Raw genomic sequence first — 22,153 nt, 5'->3', positions numbered from 1 at the left:
TTCCTGTACAGCATATCAACCAAGTTTCTGTACTGGTTGTCTCTCTCCAAATGAAAATGCAGATTCAGGTGGTGGAGTCTGAAATCCTATTCCTTGAGGATTTTAATAAAATTCATGCCTTAACTTAAAAAGGAAGCAGGCCATGCATGTGGGGTATGGACCGCCTGACCTTCCAAGACCACTTGGCTTTACTCAGGGCTTAGAGAAGAAGAGATCATTGGCTTGTAGATGCAGAAGTCCCCAAGGATCACGGGGACATTGGGTCAACACCCAGCCACTAACTCACTTTCTGTGTTCTGTTCCCCTTTCCAAATGGGGTTGTTTCTCCTCTCATTTCCGGAGAGGCACAATGGCAAGTCATGAGGGGGGGATGATCAAAGCCTACTTCATGTCCAAGTCACTGAGAAATGCAAGTCACGTGACTTCCCTTCCAATCCCCCCTGCACCCCCCCCCCTTCCCGCAAAGAAAGCGTAGTCTTGGAAGTCCACCTTGTGGGCCTCCAGGAATATCTTTAGGCTTCGTTTTTTTTTTTTTTGTTAGCACTACCTGGTAGGCAGCGCTGTACTGGGATTGCTGCGGCCTGAGGAGTCTCCCCGCACCCACGGCCTCCCAGGATCGCCCGGCAGAGCAGAGCCCTCTGCTCTCAGGCACGTGGACGGCAAAATCAGAGGGCCGAGACGATTCACTGTGCTTGTGGGAAAGTTCTGGGTGGAGATGAGCCATTTATCTGACTATTTCATTATCCCACTGCATTCCATAACTCTCACATTTTCTTCCTTCTGAAAAACGACACTTAGTCTAAGTTCATTTGTCTGTTTACTTTTATCCAGTTCACTTATTCAAGTGCATGGAAGAACAGCGTGTTCCTTGCACAAAACTCTTCTTGAACCCTGGTAGACATTATCCTTTAGCCTTGCTTATCAAGAGGTTAGTCTTATTATCTTTTTTTACCCTAGAAGTAACTGTTTTTGAATAAAGTGAGTCTTGGACTGATCTGGGTAGGTAGGATACTAGGGAAGAGATAGAAGATATTAGGAGTTTTTACTGAGAACTCCAGTGTTGTAGCCCACTTCAAGTCCGGAATGATACAACATCCAAGAATTTTTCCCCCCAAAGTGTATCCTCAAACTATAAAAATCTCATTCCACAAAAACAAAAGAGAATTTCAAAACAATAAAGAAGGCTTGGGAGGGCGTCGGCGGCACTTTGGAGAGCTGGGCCTTTCGGTAGCACCGGGCCCGGTGGCCTCACTGCAAGGCGAGTGTCGTGAGGCAGTAATGTGAGAAGGACATTGACTGTCTGTATGACCAGTGGTTACCTTCCTTGGCAGGAAAGTCTAGGGGTGTATGTATGTGTGTGTGTGTGTGTGTGTGTGCTGTACTGTCTGGGGTGGGGGGACATGAGGACAGAAGAGTGTGAGCCCACTGAGTGTGTTCTACAACATATACCTTTTCCAAACGGGCTGTTACAACACTCATCCTACAGATGACCACTTGATTTGGTGGGTAGCTAATGTGGTACATTTATTTCACAGGTTCACGGATTTACAGTGTTCTTCATATGATATCTTGTATGGGGTTCCAGGAAAGAGATCTCCTTTCAAATCTTTTTTTTTTAAAGATCACAAATACAGTTGAACCATACAACTACCTTCCACCTCTGTTAGCAACCCCATTCCCATTAGAGACACTTTGTTAAAAGCTCAGGTGATCAAACCCACAGGAACTAAATCGGGAGACGTACCATAATGAGAAAAAGAATGAGAGTTTGTGGTGCAGGGGACTGTAGGAGAGAGACAATCTGCCCAAGCTGTGGGTTCTTTCTAAAAGGAAAGGAAAGGGAGGGAAAAGGCATTGCATTTACTAGAAAAGGAAGCTAAAGAATGAAACACGGCAAGATTCTTTCAAATGGCTGAGACTGAACCAGAAGCCTCTATCACAGACCACTCACGAATGGCCACTCAGGATGCTGCCGTGGCTGAGCGTGGCCAAGGGGCAAGGAGAGGTGCGTACGTGTTCTTCTGATTTTAGGGTGAGAGGGGCTGGTTCACCTGCAGCCTGAACATAGATTCTGTAACAAGTCCTCTTGTCACACAGAAAGTTCAGGGCACAGGGCCAAGCCGCTCAGAGCAGCTCAGCTAGAGGGATCGGGGCTTTGGGCACAGCCAGGCTTGCTGGTGCTGCACTGCCTGTTCCCAGGAAACGCAGGTCACTGGCTAATAAGCATCACTCCTGGTCATCAGAGCATGGGGACCAAAGCTCTTCTCGGAAGGATGCAGAGGCTCTGCGGCTGGGAAAGAGGAGCAGAGAGAAACGGACTCGACGCTGCCAGTCTTCCCGGCAACGTTCCGCACTCAGACTCCCACAACTAAGGTGGAAAATACAACAGCTTCCATTTCCATCCCCGATTTGGGGAAAGGGCTCTAGCGAGGTTGAGGTTCGGTGTCGGATACTGGTAAAGGGATAAGACACGTCAAGCGGGGAATGAAGCCTCAGAGCCCTTCTGGTTTGGGGAAGCCATTCTATGCCTTGGAAACAAGGGGTTTCTGTGTGAGGTTATTGACCCACGAAACGTTTCGTCACTTACATTGGACTTTTCCATGGTAACCCTTATCGGAATTGGGGGGCAATTCTGGCGTGGTATTAAATACTATATTAAAAACTCCTCTCGGTATTGAGTTAATACAGTGACCTTGGTCCATCGACTTAGGCCCGCATTTCATTTTAATCAAAAACAAAAATGAGAAAATGTTGCTCCTTAAATAGGACCAAGGTGTTTTATACGCACTGCAGAGTTTTAATAAATAGCGTGTATGATCAGTTCCGAAGCAACCTGTGTCCCCTGAGGGTTTCTCAAGGCCCGTAATGGCCTTCTCAGTTTTTCTTAAACGAGGTAATCAATACAAACGGGGGGAGTCGCCAAGCAGTTGGCCAGCCCTGGGGAGGTCTGTAATCTTGGGCTCTCTGGGCATGGATTTTGCAAAGATTAAAAAAATGGATGGACATTTCTATGACAAGACTTTGTAATGCTAGGGCTCCTACAAGCTTAAATAATGGGTGGGGGTCCATTCCTTGAAAAGAAATGCTCAATTGTTGCTTTTGTGACTTATAGGAGCATTGGGTTGGGGTGCACACTCGGCCTGAATACCATTCACATCATTATCTTGTCCCGCTGAAGTCCTACGGCACACAAATTATTCAACCGACTCTTAAAAATACATGTAGTACGCCCAGTAAAATACATTGGCTAGCATAAAAATCAAAGGAAAGAGTAGTTTGGAATATCGATCAACATTACTGGGGTTTTGAATGGTGAAATAATCAACAATCCTTTCCATCTTATCTCGGAAGACCAGCTTGAACTTGTCACTGGTTTTCATTGTCAGGTTGCTGTAGTCGACGTTGTCCCCCGAAATTTCAATGGTGGCAAAGCTGATCTTCCGTTTGAAACTGGAGATGGAGCTGTTGATGATGTTGGTGATATTGACCTCTTCCACCTCCTTCGGCATCTCCTGGTTCACAGACAAGCCAGTTAGTTGGAAGGGTTGGCTCAGCAAAATAAATGAGTGGGTATTTATACACTTTGAGGCCTAAATAGTGCATAATTAGGTTTGATAGAGAGTGGCCTTGAGCGCGTCAGAAATTGGCTGGTTAGCCAGAGTTGGCAGTCCCGGCGTCCTGCCTGGAGGCACTGACCCCTGGTCATCAGCTCGTACAGTGGGGAAGAAAAATACCATCGCCCACTCTAGCTATGCAGAGCTATCTGCTAAACGCTACATCCATGTGCTTAATAGACAATGGCCATTCGTATTATTCTGAGAGCGGAGCCTCCTTTCCAGAAAAACACGCAAACCCAGAAATTTATCACAATGTGATTTTTCCATACATTTTCCAGCGAACCAGCGATTTGTGTAATTTAAGAAAAAAACGGCGCAGCAAAAGAATTAAAGAGTAAATATGTATTCATCTGAAACTTGTAAGCAGCGGATCATAATAATTTGGTTTAATAGTGGGTTTTTGTGGATGCTTGTTCTTGTGGTTGTGATTTTTGTGTTGCATGGGGATAACATAGTTATTTTCTGCTGGAAAATTAAATGTATCGCTGTCTCCCAGGATTTGGAGAAAAGAACAATCTTTCTCAAGGGGTGTCCTGATTTCCAGAAGCTGCTACCAGGACCAGGATGAGGGTCACTGGAGCAAAGGGAATCCCTGGGGGCTGGGACCAGGTCCCCGTCACCTCTGCTGCCCGGCACAGGGCCCCAGACACTTACCCTGTCTTTGGCTGCCATCTGCTGTAAGGAGCTGTAGTGGGCGACGGCATACTCCAGCAGGGCCCCAAACACGAAGCTGAAGCAGATGCCCAGGTACACGTCGATGGCCTTGACGAAGCAGTTGGTGTTGGGAAGAGAAGTGCGGGACCCGATCATCAGCGTGGTCATTGACAACACGGTGGTCACTCCTGGGAAAACATGGGGCCGTGTTCCCTCGTCAGGGGCCAGTGAACCTTCCACTGTAGGCCAGCAGACGTGGGACTTGGCAAAGTGCGGACAGGACTCAGGAATGGAACTTACGTCATTCTGAAAAACCCGTGCCCCTCTGGAACAGGGGTGATGGGTCCATTTTGTACAGAGATGCGTGACAGGGTTTTGTAAATGTTTCATCCCTGTCTTCTCATTGGACGGGGGTGTTCGGGATGCAAAATAACTGACAACAGACCCTCTAGGCTCAATATTCCCTTCTCTGTCACTGTAAAATATAAGCTTACAAATGCACTACAGCCAGAGCAGTGTCTCTGTATCTTTTTCTTTCTCTCTGTGAAGGAATCTCTCAGGAAACCAACTCCTGGCACTGCCCTGTGACTATTAATGAAAACACTGGGAGACGAACAGGAGGCGGCGGGGAGGACCCAATAACCCAGTTCTTAGCAATCTTTGGTTGGAGCTGCTCACCAATGCAGGTTCTGGCCGGTACCGAATCGAGGGAGATCCAAAAGGAAACCCAGGACAGTACCACCAGGAAAGTGGAAGGGACATAGGTTTCCAAAATGAAATACAGGACGTTCCTCCGAAGCTCAAATTGCAAGACCAATCGCGTGTAGTTTCCTGAGAGGGCAAACGAAAGGTAAGAAATGATGCCGGCTCCTAGGGCAGAGCGGTTTCCCCGTGGGGTGGTTAATTGAGCTGCGCATATTAGTCACATTACGTCATTCACCCAAACCGAGTTAATCACAAGCTGCCATTGTGGTTTTTACTTAAGAAAATGCTGGTGTGTAGAGTGGGGTTTAAGGGGGTGCTGATGACCCCCACCCATGATCCTCTCCCCGTGCCTTTCTCCGTCATATTCTACCTGCAGCATCATAACTGCTGGTGTCCTGGTCCTTTCCCTCACCAGACGCTGAGCCCCTTGGGAGTCATGCCAGTTCTGGGCGAGGAGCAGGTAAGAGTGCCAGTCCCAAACCCTACCACCCCACCACACTGCAGAGGGGCCCCTGGGCCCCAGAGGGAGACGTCAGTGGAAACGAAATGATATCTCGCGGACCCAGCCGTTTTGCGCTTGCGCAGTCTGTCCCGCCCGGTACCTGTCTCCTGCTGCGTTCTGGTGACCAGGGTGAAATAGCGCTGTACGGTGTACTGAGCCAGCCGCAGGTTCTCCAGCCCGCGCACGGAGTCGTTCCCGCGCAGCCAGCTGAACTCCACGTCGCTGCCGTCGTAGCCCCCTGGCAGGTGAAACGGAGCCTGGTCAGCGCGAGGAGGGGGCAGGTGGAGCGGGCCTGGACCATGCTGCGCTGTGTAGACAGCGGGAGCACCATCTTGTTGGTGCTAAGTCCAGGGCTGATTCCAGGTAAAACTTGGCCCAGTCTCTCAAGTGTCCCTGCAGTGTCTGCTCAGAACGAGATGGCCTGCGAGGGCGCTGTGTGCCTTCAACTCAGAACCAGTTCAGGGCAAGCTACATACACCTGGTAGGTGGTAAGCCTTCAGAAGTGGCCTCTCTCACCATTTAAATATTTATTGAACACACATACGCGAACACACAACATTTATGCCCCACAGGACAGTCGGACGACTCCGGCAGTGTTTCCAGGGACGGCACAATCAGCCTGTTCCCACTTCCATGTGGGCGGAAAAGACAAAACCCCCAAATACCCTGCAGCCAGCCACTTCATGGATGTCTACAAACACAGATGTCTGATAAATCTCAAAGCAGTTTTACCAACAGAGTTGATAACGGTAGTAAGGACTGCCTTTTAGTAAATATTCACGTTAAGTCCCTTACACGTGTGTTCTCTAATGTTCTCACACACTCTCAAGGCAGACATTTCTATTTTTCTTCATTTCCTTACATTGAATTTTTTTTTTAATTTTTCAGTTACAGTTGACATTCAGTGCTATCTTAGTTTCAGGGGTACAGCATAGTGGCTAGATAGTCATATAACTTACAAAGTGATCCCCCCAATAAGTCTAGTGCTTGCTTGGCAATACACGTAGTTACTACAACATCATTGATTAGATGTCCTAGGCTGACCGTTTCCATTTTCTGCAATTGGGGTGGGTCGTGTGTGTGTGTGTGTGTGTGTGTGTGTATAAAATTTGATCCAGCGTCTACTCCTAAGTGTCTGCCCAAGAGAAACCAAATTGTGTCCAGCAAAAGGTTGGGACACAAATGTCCACGGCTGTGTTACCCATCAGAGCTCAAATGAAAGGCGGAAGCGAGCCAGAGGCTTTGTCCTGCTTGTATTCTTTCTATGGAATAACGAGGAATAAAGCAGTAACAAGGAACAAGGTGCTGATACATGGGCTAACATGTATGGACCTCAGAAGCATCACGCTAAGCGAAAGGAGCCACATGCAAAAGGCCACGTATTGTCTTGATCCTGTTTATATGTAATATCCCAAAAAGGCAAAATCAGAGAGGCAGAAAGGAGATTGACGGTCGCCTGGGCGCTGGTGGTGGCAGCGGAAGGGACCGTAAATGGGCACAAGGGGTCTCTGTGGGCGACAGACATGTTCTCACAATACCATGTGGCCGTGGGCACACAATGCGGCAAACTCACCAAACATCTTTGACCGGTACTCTTAAAATGGGGAGGAATCTCTGGTATGTAAATACACCCCAAGGAAGCTATTAAAAAAGTATTCTTTGAGTCAGACACTATTAGTTTTTTCCACTTTACTCCTGAGGAAACTGAGGTACAGAGATGTCAGCGCTCCCCACCCAGAGTCACACAGCCAGCGATGGGGAAAGCCCCGTGATTCCGGTACCCGAGATCTGAAACACGGAACCACACGGCCTGTGTTTCCCCAGCCTGTGGGGCACGGGGGTCCAGGCCTGGGACTGGCATTTTGTGGCGTCTTAGCTATGGTAGCCGCCGTCTAGAAGCAATGAACTTCCATCCAAGGGCAGGGAAGTAGCCATGACCCCTGGGGGAGTTTCCGGGTAAAAACTCTCTATGGGCTTTCCCTTAGAAGCACCCCCAAATTTCCTGAAGCTTGTCCAAATACTCCTAGGAGCCCAAAGAAATTTATATCTATATCTATATCTATANGTATGGACCTCAGAAGCATCACGCTAAGCGAAAGGAGCCACATGCAAAAGGCCACGTATTGTCTTGATCCTGTTTATATGTAATATCCCCAAAAGGCAAAATCAGAGAGGCAGAAAGGAGATTGACGGTCGCCTGGGCGCTGGTGGTGGCAGCGGAAGGGACCGTAAATGGGCACAAGGGGTCTCTGTGAGCGACAGACATGTTCTCACAATACCATGTGGCCGTGGGCACACAATGCGGCAAACTCACCAAACATCTTTGACCGGTACTCTTAAAATGGGGAGGAATCTCTGGTATGTAAATACACCCCAAGGAAGCTATTAAAAAAGTATTCTTTGAGTCAGACACTATTATTTTTTCCACTTTACTCCTGAGGAAACTGAGGTACAGAGATGTCAGCGCTCCCCACCCAGAGTCACGCAGCCAGCGATGGGGAAAGCCCCGTGATTGCGGTACCCGAGATCTGAAACACGGAACCACACGGCCTGTGTTTCCCCAGCCTGTGGGGCACGGGGGTCCAGGCCTGGGACTGGCATTTTGCGGCGTCCTAGCTATGGTAGCCGCCGTCTAGAAGCAATGAACTTCCATCCAAGGGCAGGGAAGTAGCCATGACCCCTGGGGGAGTTTCCGGGTAAAAACTCTCTATGGGCTTTCCCTTAGAAGCACCCCCAAATTTCCTGAAGCTTGTCCAAATACTCCTAGGAGCCCAAAGAAATTTATATCTATATCTATATCTATATCTATATCTATATCTATATCTATCCATATAAAAGTGAGTCATTCAAGCCCCTCCTTGGACAGTTTGCTTTGTGGGATGGTATCAGTTCTTTTCTGGGGATGGCGTTCAGGATGAAACCCTTGGAGAGGTTTCTGTACCCAAATAACTGCTAATAAACCTGCGGCGAAAGCATCTTCTGCTCGCCAGGGATGGTGTTCGTGCAGACGGAGTACCGGAGTTTCCAGGAGGAATCTCACTCCTGGGACTCGGCAGGAGAACAGCCACACAGGCAGGGCAATTACTTTTGCCATGTGGGGCTGAAAATGAGTTCTCGTCTCGATAACCTCCAGCTTTCTCCTGCCCCCAAACAGCTGTATTGCTTCCAGAAGGTTATGCACGCATTTAATCAATAAGGTAATTAATCTGCCTGTCTGAGTCTTTAATTAAATGCCTGCCTCTGAAAAATGACCGTTGCCTTGTAACGGTGGTGTTCTTACACGTCGGCCACTCGCGTGCTCGAGGGCCCACTGGTCCCCAGCACCTGATCAGAGCGTCTCTTCCTCGCACAGGCCACGCCTCGATTCCCCAGCGACTCCGGTCGGTGGCTCTGTTTCCCCGGGACACCTGCCACAGGTACCACGTTCCCAAGTGTGGAGGGCATTTCCCAGTAGTTCACTAGGGAAGGATGGCGATTACTCAGCCATGCCGTCTGACACACGCTGGCACGGGGCAAACGCTCGTTCCTCACAGGAGCAGCTTCTCAGGCTGCAGTCTAGAGGCCTGCGTGCTGGCGGGACGGTGCTAAGCGTCCTATATGTCCTGCCATTTCTTTCAGAACTTGAGAGCAGCTGTGCCACGGATGTCCGGGGTCACTCTGTATGTTTGCCAGCTTCTAATCTCTGCTGTGCCCTTTCTGCTATGTCTATGCCTTAGCAGATTCTGGGTCCCACTCCCAGTCCTAGTGACCCCCATTTCCTTGGCTGGCTTGTCCAGCCTTTGGTGGAAATATTTTATGACAATGCACAGTGGTCTTGCCCAAAAGACATCATTTTGGAAGTTTTGTCTGTGAGCGTCTCTAAGTTTCTCTGGCTGTACGGTCAGAAGGGCCGAATCGGATGTAATCGACGCCAAGGAAAGAAAGACCACTGTGCGTCCGTAGCGCACTCTTGGTGAATCCGAAGGTCTCAGTCACTCCGGACAGTTGGCTCAGGGGCGCGTGGGATGGGTACTCACAGCTTTCCAGCTGCAGCTGGCACGTCTGGGTGTCCATGGGGTACTTAGACAGGTCCATGTTGCACGCGACCGTCGTCGTGATCCTGCGGAAGGAAGAATGGGTTCAAAAGTGTTAGGTGCCACAGAAAGTGCGCAGGCCCCTTCCAGGGCCACTCCCGGAGGACTTTCACCTTGGGTCCTACGGTGAATGTGGGACGTGGAACCTGCGTGCAAAGCGTCCCTGAGGTTTCCTGTGCTAAGCAACACCTGTGCCCCTCGGTTAAATCCGGGACCCGGAGTGGAGGAAGTTGGAGTGTTGGCAGCTCAGAGGCAAACTTCCCACAGTATCGCAGAACAGAATCACTCATCTGCTTGTCTGGGGTGCTTTTGTATCCACTTATTACATTTCCTCCTCATGGCAAACCGTGAGGAGCCAGAACGGAGATCACTGTCACTATCCTCACCGTTGACAGCAGACGTCGGGGCTGCCTTAGGCTCTCGGTGGCAGAGCTGGGGCTGGAGCCCGGGTAGGAGACTGAACAGCTCCCCAGGTCCCTGCCTCCCGGGGCAGCAGCACGCAGAGGAAGTGGAGGGCATTGAAGAGCACCAGGCGCTGCGGCTATGGGGGACCAACATCAGAGATGTTCAGTTAAGCATCAGCTAAACCCTCGCAGTGGAGACTTCAATCGGCAGACCTTGCCCTTCCTTTTTCTTCAGTGTCACGCACTTTTATGAAGCGCATTTATGGATTTACACAGTGTGCTGGGCGCTTGGGAAAGTGGAAATGGTGATGGCGTGGTGCCCGCTTCTTTAAGGGAGAGAGAGAATAACAATTGACTGACCACGAGCCAGGCCCCGGGCTCACTGCTTCGTGTGATCATCTCTGAGTTTCTCCAACGGCTTTATGAGGTCGGACCCCTAATTATTCTCCTGCTTCTGCTGAGGAAACTGAGGCTCAGAGAGTCAAGTAACTTGCCTTAAGGCTGCAGGAAAGGGACCGAGCAGGGACTTGCCCCCAAATCTGTCTGACTCTAGAGCCAGACGGTCAACCACCACCCATTTTTGTAAGCCTTGTGCGTGGCAGATGTGTTATGTGCCACGACACGGACAGACACGCGCACACACCTGCACATGCATCTGTGGGAACACGGGGAAGGGGGGCGTCAGTGTGGATGGGAGTTGGGGTGGAGGGAGAGGTCTCACTAGGCTCCTTGAAAGAGGAGTCAGGGTTTTGGCTAATTTTTGCAAAATTCAGTGCAGCCGAGGAGGATCAGATCACTAATATAGGAATCCACATGTTGAGTTAGCTCGGTCTTTGTTTGACAGCTTCAGCCTCTTATTTAGGGATTAAAGATTAGCCCCAGGACACCTGGCTTCCAGCCTTCTCCCCTGGCCTCTGGGAGTGTTCCGTTTGCACAGGCAGAGGTGATTGCCGCGCCCCCCAGCCCCTGCCGCTTCCCCAGTGGGTCGTCTCTTCTGTGGCACTACGGAGAGCCTTTGCTGCTCCAGTCCACTGGAGCCTTGAGGAACAACAGGTTGGGAGGATCATTTGGCCTCGGGGATTTGGGGAAGGGGCAAAGGGAAGCCCATGGCTGCAGGCAGCAGAGGCCTTGAGGTCCTGTACTTTGACTCTCTGCACAAAAATGACTGGGGCAAGGAGAGACGCATTCTGGGGCTACCCCAGCCCCATGCGCCCCAGGAAAGGGAAGGTGCTGGTATGGCCATCTCTGTGGGCTCCTGCTGCTCCCTGCCTTCTTCCCTTGCTAACCTCTTTGCTCTTTAGAAGTCAGCACAGAGTCCCATGAAAGTGTCCTCACACATCACCCCAAACCCCCCGCCTACACCCTCAGCTCGGGGCCCCGCACCCTGGACTCCCTGTGCTCCTGTGTCGGAGTTGGGACAATGCCTTCCTCCCTCTGTGTCCTCTGTGTCCAGCACGGGGCCTGGCACAGAGCAGTCCTGCTGCTGATGTCATTGAGCCAAACTGAATGGAGGGCGGGCCCTTCTGGCACGGGGACAAGGAGGGGAGAAGGCAGGAGCGTGGGAAGGGGGACCTCGGTGTGGCTACTGGAGCGCTCGTGAGAATCTCTGCCTCTTCGTCCACCTTTGGCCTCTCAGCTTGGGGTCGCAGGTGCCTGCTCACCTGAGTGCGTACAGGACTGTGCCATTGGAGAAGAGGCGGATGAGCCTGTTTCCCACAGTGACCTCGTGGAGGAAGGACGTCTTGGATTCCACAATGTAAGTGTCTGGCACCCAGAGGAACTCCACGAGGCGGGCGTCCAGGGTGACGCTCTTGTTGCCTTCGAAGACCAGCCGCTGGTCCGTCCAGCGCTGTCTGAGGTATATGGTGGCCGTGTAGTCCTGGTAGAGTAGCCAGGGGGAGAAACAGGTGACGAGAGAGATTCCGAAATCAGAAGGGGTCGAGTCTCATGTCCCTCCCCACCTCCAGGGAGGTCAAGTACGAAAGTCTATTGTAGTAGGCACCGGTGAATAAAGTTTGTCTTGGGGGGATGATCTGGAGCTGTATGTGAACAAAGCACCTTATTTATTCTAGATAATAACTCCCACTGGCAAAAGGGAAGCCTCCAGGCGCATGTTCAGGGCCTTAACTTACTTGCCCTGGGTCGAAAAGGCCCCCAGCAAATTATGGAAGGTTTTTATGAGTTACGCGTTTCGGTGGTCTTGGGTTTAACCTGAATGCACAGTGGGGCCCCTTGGCGAGCTGCCGTCAGCGTCAACGTGGCCTTAGCGTCTTCTCCTAAGTGACGGGCTGGTGGGAAGCAGTTATGTGACTGCTGGTTTTTGCCAGCTTGTCTCCGGCTCTGTGAGGAACCGTGTGCTATTCTGGCTTCCCCACAACATGTTCATTCTTTTCCCCGGTTTTTAACCCTCACTAACCGTCCCTCCTGGCCTTTGAATCCATTTTCTTCCTGATACTCCTTGAATCTATTTTATAAGACTCTCCCAGTGTCTTGAGTTTTTGGTTAGGTCCCCACCACCTTCTGCCTTTCCGAGTGCAGGAGGGCCGTAAGTCTGTCCTGTTTCCCTGTAAATCACAAGGAGAGGGACCCGGCAGGTGGCAGGTGCAGGAGCCACACTTACCATGTTGCTCTCCGAAATGCTGGAAATACTGGCAATGTCCAGAGTCAGGGCTATCTGAACCGGGTCTCCTAAGGTTGAAGGAAAACCAGAAAGACTGACATGGCAACGGTAACGAGGTTTCCTAATATCTCATTGGCATTTCAAAACACACACACACACACACACACACACAAAAATTGCAAAATAACACTTACCTGATGGGAAATTTTAAACGCTCCATTAGTATCTAAAGTACGATTTCAATTTCTACCCTCCCCCCCTCAGGAGGAAACAGCGTGTGGACTGGGCCTCTCTTTTGTATGAAAAACGGGCACAACTACATAGTTAGCTTAATGAGAGACTGCCCTACATTGGGGCAGTAGTGTATTTTAAAGGGTATAATGGTGTTTCCCTCTTCATTCCTGGAGGGCTTTTCCTATGGTGTTGGTAGGAGACTAATTATCTAGACATGAAATTGAGATTTGGGAGTTTGTGCATGGGTATCGTTCCCCCCTCGGCCAAGTAAATTTACCACAAGACAGGATTCCAGATGCTCACGGCTGAGCTCTCCCCAACCTGTGACCAATATCTTTCCTTCTTTACTCTTCAGGAGCCCCAAGCTATTCAGAATTTCAGAGCCTCCCCGACTCAGGCTGCCATGTGGCTCTCAGGCCTCGATTCTGGAGTTTCCGCAGACAGGCCACCTCCCGGGAGGGCCAGGCCCAGCTCTGGAGACCGAGGCCTCAGAGCCACCATTCCTGGAAGCCAGGCCTGGCCAGCCCAGCGAAGTTTCCCCAGACTGGAATGTTGGACGGGAAGCCCGGGAGTCAGAAAGATGCGACTCTGGGCTCAGCTTGGTGACCTGGGGAAAGTTACCAGAGCTGTCAGAACTGCACTTTTCTCACCTGTAAGTAGGGAGAAGGCCAAGGGCACCCAAGGAGATGAGGCGGTGATGGCTTCTTTGCAAGGAGGGGACGAGGGAACACACATCCAGTGCCTGCCCAGCTGGGCATGGCATCTGTCACGTAGTAACTGCCGCTCAGTAGATAGCATTTCCCTTCCCTGCCCACCCCCTTCCGTAACCCTAGCTAATTCTGGAAGAGGAACAAGTTCACGGCCCTGGTTAGTACATGCGGTAGCATTCACTTGCAATAAATAAAAGGGTGCCTCAGGGGACTGTGATGATGCATTTACCGGGAACAGGAGAGGCAGGATTCCAAGGAAGCTTTAAAAACATCTAATCGGTGAGATTCATACAAAGCAACCTAATTATTCATCGAAGGATTCCCAAGCTATAGAAAACGGGTAGGGATTTGGAAATGAAATTTCAGAACCAATGCAATGGAAAAATAATGACGTTAATGCTTGTTCTTAATACTTGGTAGAAAAAAGGAAATCTTTGGGGACAGACCGGGGGAGGTGCCAATGGAGTATGACGCATTGAGGGGCCGTCTACCCTCAGGGCAGCAGCGTCCAGCACCGAGAAGAGAAGGCTGAAGTCCTAATGTTTGGATCCCACACCAGCCACTTCATAGCTGTGTGACCTTGGGCAAATTGCTAAGCCTCTCTGTGCTACAGCATCTCGCCTGCAAAACAGAGCTCCTAGTGCCTACCAGGAAGGAATGGGCCAGGAAGTTCACACTGTTTTAAGTGCCTGGAACCCAGTGGGCCGTGGGTCAGTTGAGTTGCTTTCCCCGAGGCACATGGAGAGTGAAAAACACAACTCCGATGCACTGTGTGTCTGTTTAGTTTGTTTCCACGTGGTTCCATCCAGGCCTGGCCTCAGCAGGTAGTTTTGTGGGCTGGAGCTTGCTCTGTCTTCCCCTTGACTTAACAAAAGTGCGTTGCACCACCAGAGGGCAGCTTTCTCCCAGGAAAGAGGTCAGAGCCGGTCCCTGGATGAAGTTCACGAGGGTGTGCTGCTAACTCCTCCAGTCTAGCTCAGTCCGGAAACGTCCCATGGAGGTCTTGTCTCTTAAGGACCCTGGGGTGCTAGCACCTGGGTGGACAGACGTTGCGGAGAGCAACGACCCCTCCATGGGACCCTTGGCAGCCCTGTGAATGTAGGCTCCTTTAGGAGCCGAAGTGCCAAAAGGCATCAGAAAGGGGGCTGGGGGTTTGTGCTTTGGGACCAAGGACCCCTTGCCCCATTTTCACCCCAGGGGGATCAGGTCTTATGTCCCCTTGGGTCCATTCTAGGTCTAGAATGAGCCCCTTACCCAGGGACTCTGCATCTTACTGACCAGTGAGCAGGCAGCAAGAGGGACAGTGTCCCACCCCAGCCTAACTGGGCTTTGGGAGGCAGAGATGTTGATGGGGGACCACCCAGGGTGCGCAGACTCACACACCTGTTGTTAGTGTTCAGCTGGGGCTGGGAAGACCAGGGGAGGTTGAAGCATCCCCCTACCCTAGGTCCCTTAAGGTAAGGACCTCAAATCCTGACGGTGTGGCCGTGAACAATACGCTTCCGACCTCTTACTGATGGAGGTGTGACTGGCAAACGGCCTGGGGGCTGTGCTCTGAAATCGCAGCCTCGTTTGTGACTAAGGGGCTGAGGCAGGCTGGTCCTGGGAGGCCCGGGGGTGGGAGACTCCTCTGATGGGAACCTCAGCCCCCAGACTCCCAGGGAGCCTCTCCGGGCACACTGGGAGCCCCACTGCTAAGACACCCCCACCTGACCTCCCTCTCACCCCCACCCCAGGGTTAGCCCTGTAGGACAACCTAACATTTCGTCAGCTCCCCCCTTTCTCGCCCCATATTCCTCATCTGCATTGCCCAAATGGGTGTCTTGGACAGGTGGTCCCTTCTCAGTCTGCTTCTCAGGGGACCTGGACTAACCCACCCTCCCAGGCCTGACCAGGGGATTTTAGCCCCTGCTGGGAGGAGAAGGAAGGAATGGGGTTAAAACAGACTGGCCCTGACGACTCGGCAGGGACGATGCTTCACGTGGACACTCTTTCCTGAACTCTGTCCCCCCTGTGAGGAGGAGTAGGGGGTGGGGGATATGTCCCCTTGTTCCAGAAAGAAAAACTGAGGCTCGGGAAGCTAAAGTGTTTGCCAAGTAGGAGAGCCAGGGGCCAAACTCAGCTTTGATCAAGTCTAAGGCTCTTCCCACTACTTCCTGCCCTGTGCAATGGGACATTGGAGACCACCTTGGTTTAATCTCGCAGTTTATAAGTGGGGCCTGAGACCTGCACGGAAGTGTGTGGTTGGTCTCATGCCCTCCCTTCTGGCCTCATTCTTTCAACAAATGTTAATAACTTCCTATATATCAAGCACTGCACTGCTGCTGGTGGGAGTGAGGTAGATAAAGTAAGACTCCCCCAGGGGGCCGCAGCCTAGAGCCGAGACAGACATCGCACTGGCGACTGTGACAGTTCCACCAGGAAACGGCTAGGGTTGGGAGGTCCATTCCAAATGGAGTGTGAAGAAAGGGGAGGGGGCCTGGAGGAATCTGGGATGGCTTCTCAGAGGAGGAAGCCTTTGCCCTGAGACCTGGAAGAAAATTGGGATTTCACCAGGAGTCAAGTTGGAAGAAGCCTTTCTTGGCAGATAAGTGACCTCAGCAAAAGCCATGGAGGCCAGGGAGGTCAAGGAGGTCAGGGAGCATGCGGGGCACACTTGTGCGGAGGGCACAGGGGGGTGGACTAAGACTGGCAGACAGCAGAGGCTGGGCTGGGGCCTGGCAGGCCACGCAAAGGGCTTGGGGCTCCATGCTGACGATCCTGGAACACCAGCAGGTGTTACAAGCAGGCAAAGGACCCAGCAGGCATGTGATCCAGGTGGCAAGAGTGGAGGTTAGCCCTGAGGAGGGAGGCTGAAGGCAGGAAGACCAGGTAGGACAGGCCTGGGGAGAGGAGAGACGGCATGTCCTGTGAATAATGGCGCTGGAACTGGGGGCAGAAGGCAGGCAGCATGTGAGGTTTCTGGGCGGCTCCAGGCAACCTTGGTGGGAGGAGTCTTTTTTTAATCTGCAGGCGGGGAGACAAAGTGCCTTCTCCGAGGGGTGTGAGCGGCCCTTGGCGGCTTCGCTCATCCATCATTGCCAATCCTTAACAGGCTGCCGGTCGGAAAGAAGGACCGGCTAACCCTACAGAAACCTCCTCTGCTCTTGCCCTGTGAATTGATGTCCTGGACAAAAAAAAAAAAAAGAGGACCTACCACCGAAATTGGGCCTGAGAAATTTGTTATAGCCCACAGTGAGGTTCTCGAACCCAGGCAGGGAGAGCTTGTCACTTCTGCTGACCTCCACGTTGAACCGACTGCCCCGGGCGCACAGCCTGGAAAAGAAAGCAGCTCGTCCGCACAGACTTGTTCATGCGTGAATCACACGTGCGCACGAACACGGGCTTTGCCTGCACATGTGTGGCCGTGCCCACGGGCCAGCAGTGGCTGCCGGATGGACAGATCCCCGTCCCATTCCATTTTACCACCCATTTGCCACATTGTGATCAGCTGGGAACCCTCTGAGCATCTTCCGCCCAAATCAGAAGGGGTTTGTCCATTCTCAGCCATTTGGGGCATGTGAGTCTCCCAGACAGAGCCAACGGCAGAACACTGCACTGTCCTGGTGCGTCAGGGAGGTGACACGCTGCGGAGCCCGGAGGCCACCACCTCTCCCACCACACACGTGTCTGCAGACGCAAAGCAATTCAGACCAAGGCCCCCGTGGGGAGGCAAGGCTCACCTTCCAGCGAAGAGACTCAGACACACGAAGGTCAAGGGGAGACTGCGTCTCATGATGATGAGCCGCTTGTGCAGGGGCGCCGGAGAGGAATCACCTGGGAAAACAGGTGGGCAGGTGGGAGGTGGACGGCCTGAAAGGCTCGACCCCTCTCGGCCCGGGAATTGTCAGTGGCAGCATTTCCCCACCGTGCGTGGGGAGAGGCCTCTTTCCATGAGTTTCAGCTATGGCGCATGTTTCCCACCTGCCTCCCCAGAAGGATTTCATTTTTAAAGGATCCTTTTAGAGCGTCATGTTTGAAATCCAACCCAAGTGAAGGCTGGAGGGCGGCTCGCCAGCACCAGAACTGCAGCAGGTCCATCCTGTCCTTAGCCCTAAGAGCGACCTTACTCTGTCCTTGTCCTGACTTCGCCAGGAAGGACACCCCAAACTATACACCCCAACCCTGACTGTGCCGGGCAGTCTGGACCCAAACTCCAAATACCTGCCTGTATTGCCAGGAGGAAGCAGAGGCTCGTGGGAAGGGCACTGCGCTGGTGAATGTCAGAGGAAACTTTGGATCCAGGCTGGCTGCCTCCTTTGTGGTCCAAGGCCATGGCCACTTTCCCACCTCCCAGGCCTGCCCCTGGGATGCTCCAAAGCCATTTGGCTGGTGTGGTGAGCACTGAGCACCGTGTATGGCCAGCACCATCAGGGTAGGCGTGATAGGGTAGGCGTGGCCTCGCCGGCTGTGGGACCTGCGGTCAGGTGTCCCTCTGAGAGAGCAGCAGACAGCCTGTGACAAGTCATGGTCATGCTGGTGACAGCAGAGTGGGGTGGTTAGAGGCGGGGCTCGGGCTGTACCCAGGCAGGCCACGCTCTAGAATCTAGTCATTCTTGGGGCGCCGGCCATGATCCAGCTATTCATTAACTAATATTATTTTACTTAAAAAAACACATGGTCATTGAAGAAATGAAAACCAGATAGAAATGTATCAAGTTAAGAGTGTAAGTTTCCAGCCCTGGCTGGTGTGGCTCAGGGGATTGAGCATCAGCCTGTGAACCAAAGGGTCACGGGTTTGATTCCCAGTCGAGGCACATGCCTGGGTTGCAGGCCAGGTGCCCAGATGGGGGCGCATGAGAGGCAACTGCTCAATGTATCTTCCACACATCGATGTCTCTCTCCCTCTCTTTCTCTCTCCCTTCGGCCTATCTCTTTAAAAAATAAATAACATCTTTAAAAAAAAGAGTAAGTCTCCAGGAGTCAATAGATTGAGCAAGTGAGAACGAGGAAGGTTGGCTTCTGTGAGGCTCCATGCTGCTGTGAACCTAAAACTTCTCTAAAAATTTAAGTCTATTACAAAAATGGGAATCCTTCCCTCACTTCTGTCCAGTTTCATGCCTCTGAGAGATAACCACTGTTAACAGCTGTTTATCATGTATATGCCTGTATATTTATACATATGCAAATCTTCACATGAAAACAAATGAAAAAGTAAAGTGGGGTGGTAGCATGCATTTGTGCTATTTACTTTTTGCCTTAGTAAGAACAGCAAACATTTAAAAAATACTTGAATGCAGGCTTGCCCTGTGCTAAGAATCTCTCGAACCCTCACAACTACTCTTGAGAGTATTACCACCATTCTCTTCACTGTCCAAGGAGAAGGCTGAGGCTTAGAGAGGACACACAGGGCCCCAGGTGGCAAAGGAGGCGAGGGGCGGAGCTGACCCCAGCGAGCCAACCCCTGCACTTTTCGCCAGGGCACCAGGCCCCAGGCTCTCTCCCAGCATCAATGACACAGTTCCGTGTCAGTTCCTACAGGCCTGGCTGTCTTTGTCACCCTGCAAGGCATTTCCTAAGGTCAGCATGCCTGCACCTACGCAGCACACGTCCTCTTTACGAAGAACGAGTCGTGTTCGAGTTTCTTACTCGGGTGATTCTGCACTCCGCCACGTTTCTCTGCCCCAGCCCTTCTCTCTCATCGGAAATACCAGCGATAGACAAAATGCTATCAGTCCACCAATGACCATATCCCAACCTCTCCCTTTATTCCATGTTCCCGATCCCTGTCTCTCTCCCCCGTCCCAGCATCGAGTGTACGAGGGTCGGTGGAGGGACACCCATGCCCTCCCCCATTCACTCATCCCAAAGCCTCCACGAGCTCCCCTGCTGAACGAGGCGTCACTGGAGCAGAGCTCTGGACATTTACCCTCTTGGTGCCTTGGTTTTCCCACCTGACAAATGGGGAGAGACAGCACTCAGGACACTTCAGTTTCTATTCTCCTCTCCCTTTTGTGTCTTCCACAGGGACCTCAGTGGCCCCACTGTGACTCTGAGGACCCGAAGTGCAGGCTCCTGCTAGGACACCTGCTGGCTGCCACCCAGGGGCTGAGCCGACTGGAGGGTCATTCTGAGGTCACTCAGTTTGGCATCCCCTCAGAAAGAACAGGGCCAGAGTCACCTCGGTGGCCGATGGCACCTGTCTGTGGATGAGCTCTCAGAAGCAGAGGTAATTCCCACAGGGGTGGGTTTCCACCCCCGCTCCCAGGATCCCCAGCCCACAGATGCTGTGCCCCACCCCGAGCCGCTTTCTCCCCAGGCACCGCTCCCCGTCCCTGGCCGCTACAGCACCGAGAGAGAGCCACGGAGAGGAAACAAGAGTGAAGCCGGGACTGGGTTGAGAAGGGCAGAGTCATTATGGCCGTGGGTCCTCCTTAAGAAACTCATGGAAGGTCAAGTTGTGTGGTGGGTGCCCTGGTTGGCAGAGCAGAGAGGGACCCCTGTGGCCCCAGCGTCCGCCAGGAGCAGCTTCAGTCTAGGCTCGGCCACTTGCTCTGACGTTGTATGACTTCTCCTGGGGTTTAGCTCCCTGCCCTGTAAATGGGATAGCCCTCCGCAGGTGTTCAGGCAAAGGTGAGACCTGAGACTAAGTAAGTGCTCGGCACATTCCAGGCCCTGCCCCCTCCCCTCTGCTTCCTCCAAGCATGGGGTCGAGGGCCCAGCAGTTCCCTTACCAGGCAGCTGCCAAAGCTGCGTTAGGGCAGGTCCTTCAGGCCTTCAGGCCGAGCTTTCAGGCAGGGCACGGTCTTCTGGGTCCCCAAGATACACCCCATCCTCGGCCCTCACCTCTTGGACGCTGGCACACAGCCACTCTCTGGTGGAGCGGCCCTCTCTGTGGGAAACACTGAGCTGCAGGGCCAGCTAGGCAGGCTGGTGGGCGGGGCCTCCTGCAGCCCCTCCCCTGGGTGGAGCTCTGAGCCCACCCAGGCTGTCTGGGGGAATGGCCCAGCTCCTGTTAGGACTGCTGGCTGCCAGGGGTTTGATCCTGAGTGGTGTGTCAGCTATGTTCCCAGACCACAGAAAAACACTTGCAAGATCAAAGACCAAGGAAAGTCAATAAAGTACACGTCCCACTCACCCTGCCTGGAGGAGTCTCCAGTGGGCTGAATGTGGAAGACACTGGTCTATACTGATACAATAATGGAAGGGGTGTTAGTAGTATATACCACCTTGGGCAAGCCAGTTCGCAGCTCTCGTCCCCAGCTTCCCGTCTGTAAGATAGAACTTCGCCATTTCTAAAATTCTAATTCCTGGTTGTTCGTTGTAAGAGCATTTTGGGGACCGACAGAAGCCTAGTCTATGCAAAAAGAGACTTGCAGGTGCTAAGGACACAGGCTTTCTGGCTGGGAAGTCTCCCACAGAGCCATGGGGGCCAAGCGGGTGGAGGATAGAGGCTGAGCAGCCAGGGCCAGGGTGGGACAGACGCTGGGAGAGATTCGGCTACATTGCTAGATCTCTCCTCCTTCCCCACCCCATCCTCCCGCAGAGGAGTCCTCCACCCCCCCTCAAAGTCCCTCCAGGAGCTCCTGATCTCCGTGGCCAGCCCAACCTCCTAACAGACCTGCTTCCACGGTGCTTGCTCACCCAGCCCTGGACCTCCTGTCCCCATAAACAGTGGCCCGAAAAAACTGCTCCTGGCTCCAGCCCCATGGGAAGGCACAAGAATGACCTGGTGGCCTGGCTTTGCACCTGCCAGAGCTGGGAGCTGGGGAGGGAGGCCAGGGGAGGGGCCTGGGAGCTGAGGTGGTGGAGAGATGCCTCCCGCCCTCCTGACATTGCAGCTCCTGCCCAGACCCCTCCCGCCCCCCGCCCCGCCCCCAATCCGTCTTGGAGGGGGAAAGTGGAAAGACAAGAAGGGAGAGAAGAGGAGGGAAAGGAGGTGGGAAGGTGGCGGAGGGGCGGGCGGGTGCTCACACCCCAGAGATGCCTTTGGCTCCGTGCTAGTCTCTTTAAGTGTGCCCCTGGAGCCGGGCCAGCCTCGGGAACATTTCCATCTGGTTTGGGGGAGCAGGCTCTGAAGAGAAAGCTCTTTGATCTCTCCTGAAGGGACACACCTTCACCTGGGTGCCTGGAAGGTGGCCGAACAGCACAGGCCGAGGAGCGGGCTTCAGGTTTTCAGTGAATGGGAAGTGGTTAGGGGGTTTTCTCTGGATTTCCGAGATGTTGCCACACAAAATAAAGGCTAGAAAGAAACAGATACACTTCAGAGCTGGGAGGTAGGAGCGTGTGGGGGGTTCCTTCTGACTTGCAAACACTGAGACTTGGATGAAAGAACACAGGCTGCCTGGCGGGATGGCTTGGAGCAAGTCGCTTAACTCCTCTGGACCACAGTTTCCTCGTCTGACAAATGGCAAAGATGATTTCTCACGATGTTAGTGCAAGGATTCATGAACGACAGGTGCAATATCTGACACTCCCTGGCATAACTCGCCTGCCACATTGTAGATGCTCAATACATTGTTCTTTTCATCCTGATGTTGTATTTTCTCCTGTTTGTACTAATCTATCCAAGCCTCCATCTACTATTACACTCTTACATTTATCTCTACCCCTACCATTCATCAACGAATCAATCAGTCTATCTACCAAGCATGC

The 22,153-nt window shown here is 52.4% G+C and overlaps 1 protein-coding gene across 1 annotated transcript; it reads right to left on the bottom strand.

The window, feature by feature from the left end:
- Nucleotides 1-943: 943 nt before the first annotated feature.
- Nucleotides 944-20,386, bottom strand: GABRP (gamma-aminobutyric acid type A receptor subunit pi). The gene is made up of 10 exons (XM_037057756.1): nt 20,233-20,386; nt 17,242-17,335; nt 16,716-16,834; nt 12,576-12,643; nt 11,617-11,834; nt 9,495-9,577; nt 5,579-5,716; nt 4,950-5,102; nt 4,272-4,459; nt 944-3,512 (listed from the first exon to the last, which is right to left on the bottom strand). Exons 2-10 carry the CDS (start codon nt 17,292-17,294, stop codon nt 3,210-3,212), a joined length of 1,323 nt encoding a protein of 440 aa, XP_036913651.1. The 5' UTR covers nt 17,295-17,335; nt 20,233-20,386; the 3' UTR covers nt 944-3,209.
- Between the last annotated feature and the right edge of the window lie 1,767 nt (nt 20,387-22,153).

Source organism: Sturnira hondurensis, unplaced genomic scaffold, assembly GCF_014824575.4.
Source record: "Sturnira hondurensis isolate 20B ecotype Veracruz unplaced genomic scaffold, ASM1482457v3 Scaffold0009733, whole genome shotgun sequence".
Taxonomy (NCBI): domain Eukaryota; kingdom Metazoa; phylum Chordata; class Mammalia; order Chiroptera; family Phyllostomidae; genus Sturnira; species Sturnira hondurensis.
The sequence above is the reverse complement of the archived record's forward strand: the minus strand, read 5'-3'. Positions and strand labels throughout refer to the sequence as shown.

Excerpts from the sequence above, each read along its gene's own strand:
- GABRP (XM_037057756.1), bottom strand. The coding sequence starts at position 17,294 with ATGAGACGCAGTCTCCCCTTGACCTTCGTGTGTCTGAGTCTCTTCGCT. Across the intron at positions 12,644-16,715 it reads TCTCAGGCCCAATTTCGGTG|GAGACCCGGTTCAGATAGCC; the intron begins GTAGGTCCTCTT and ends CTTCAACCTTAG. Across the intron at positions 5,103-5,578 it reads CAGAACGCAGCAGGAGACAG|GAAACTACACGCGATTGGTC; the intron begins GTACCGGGCGGG and ends TTGCCCTCTCAG.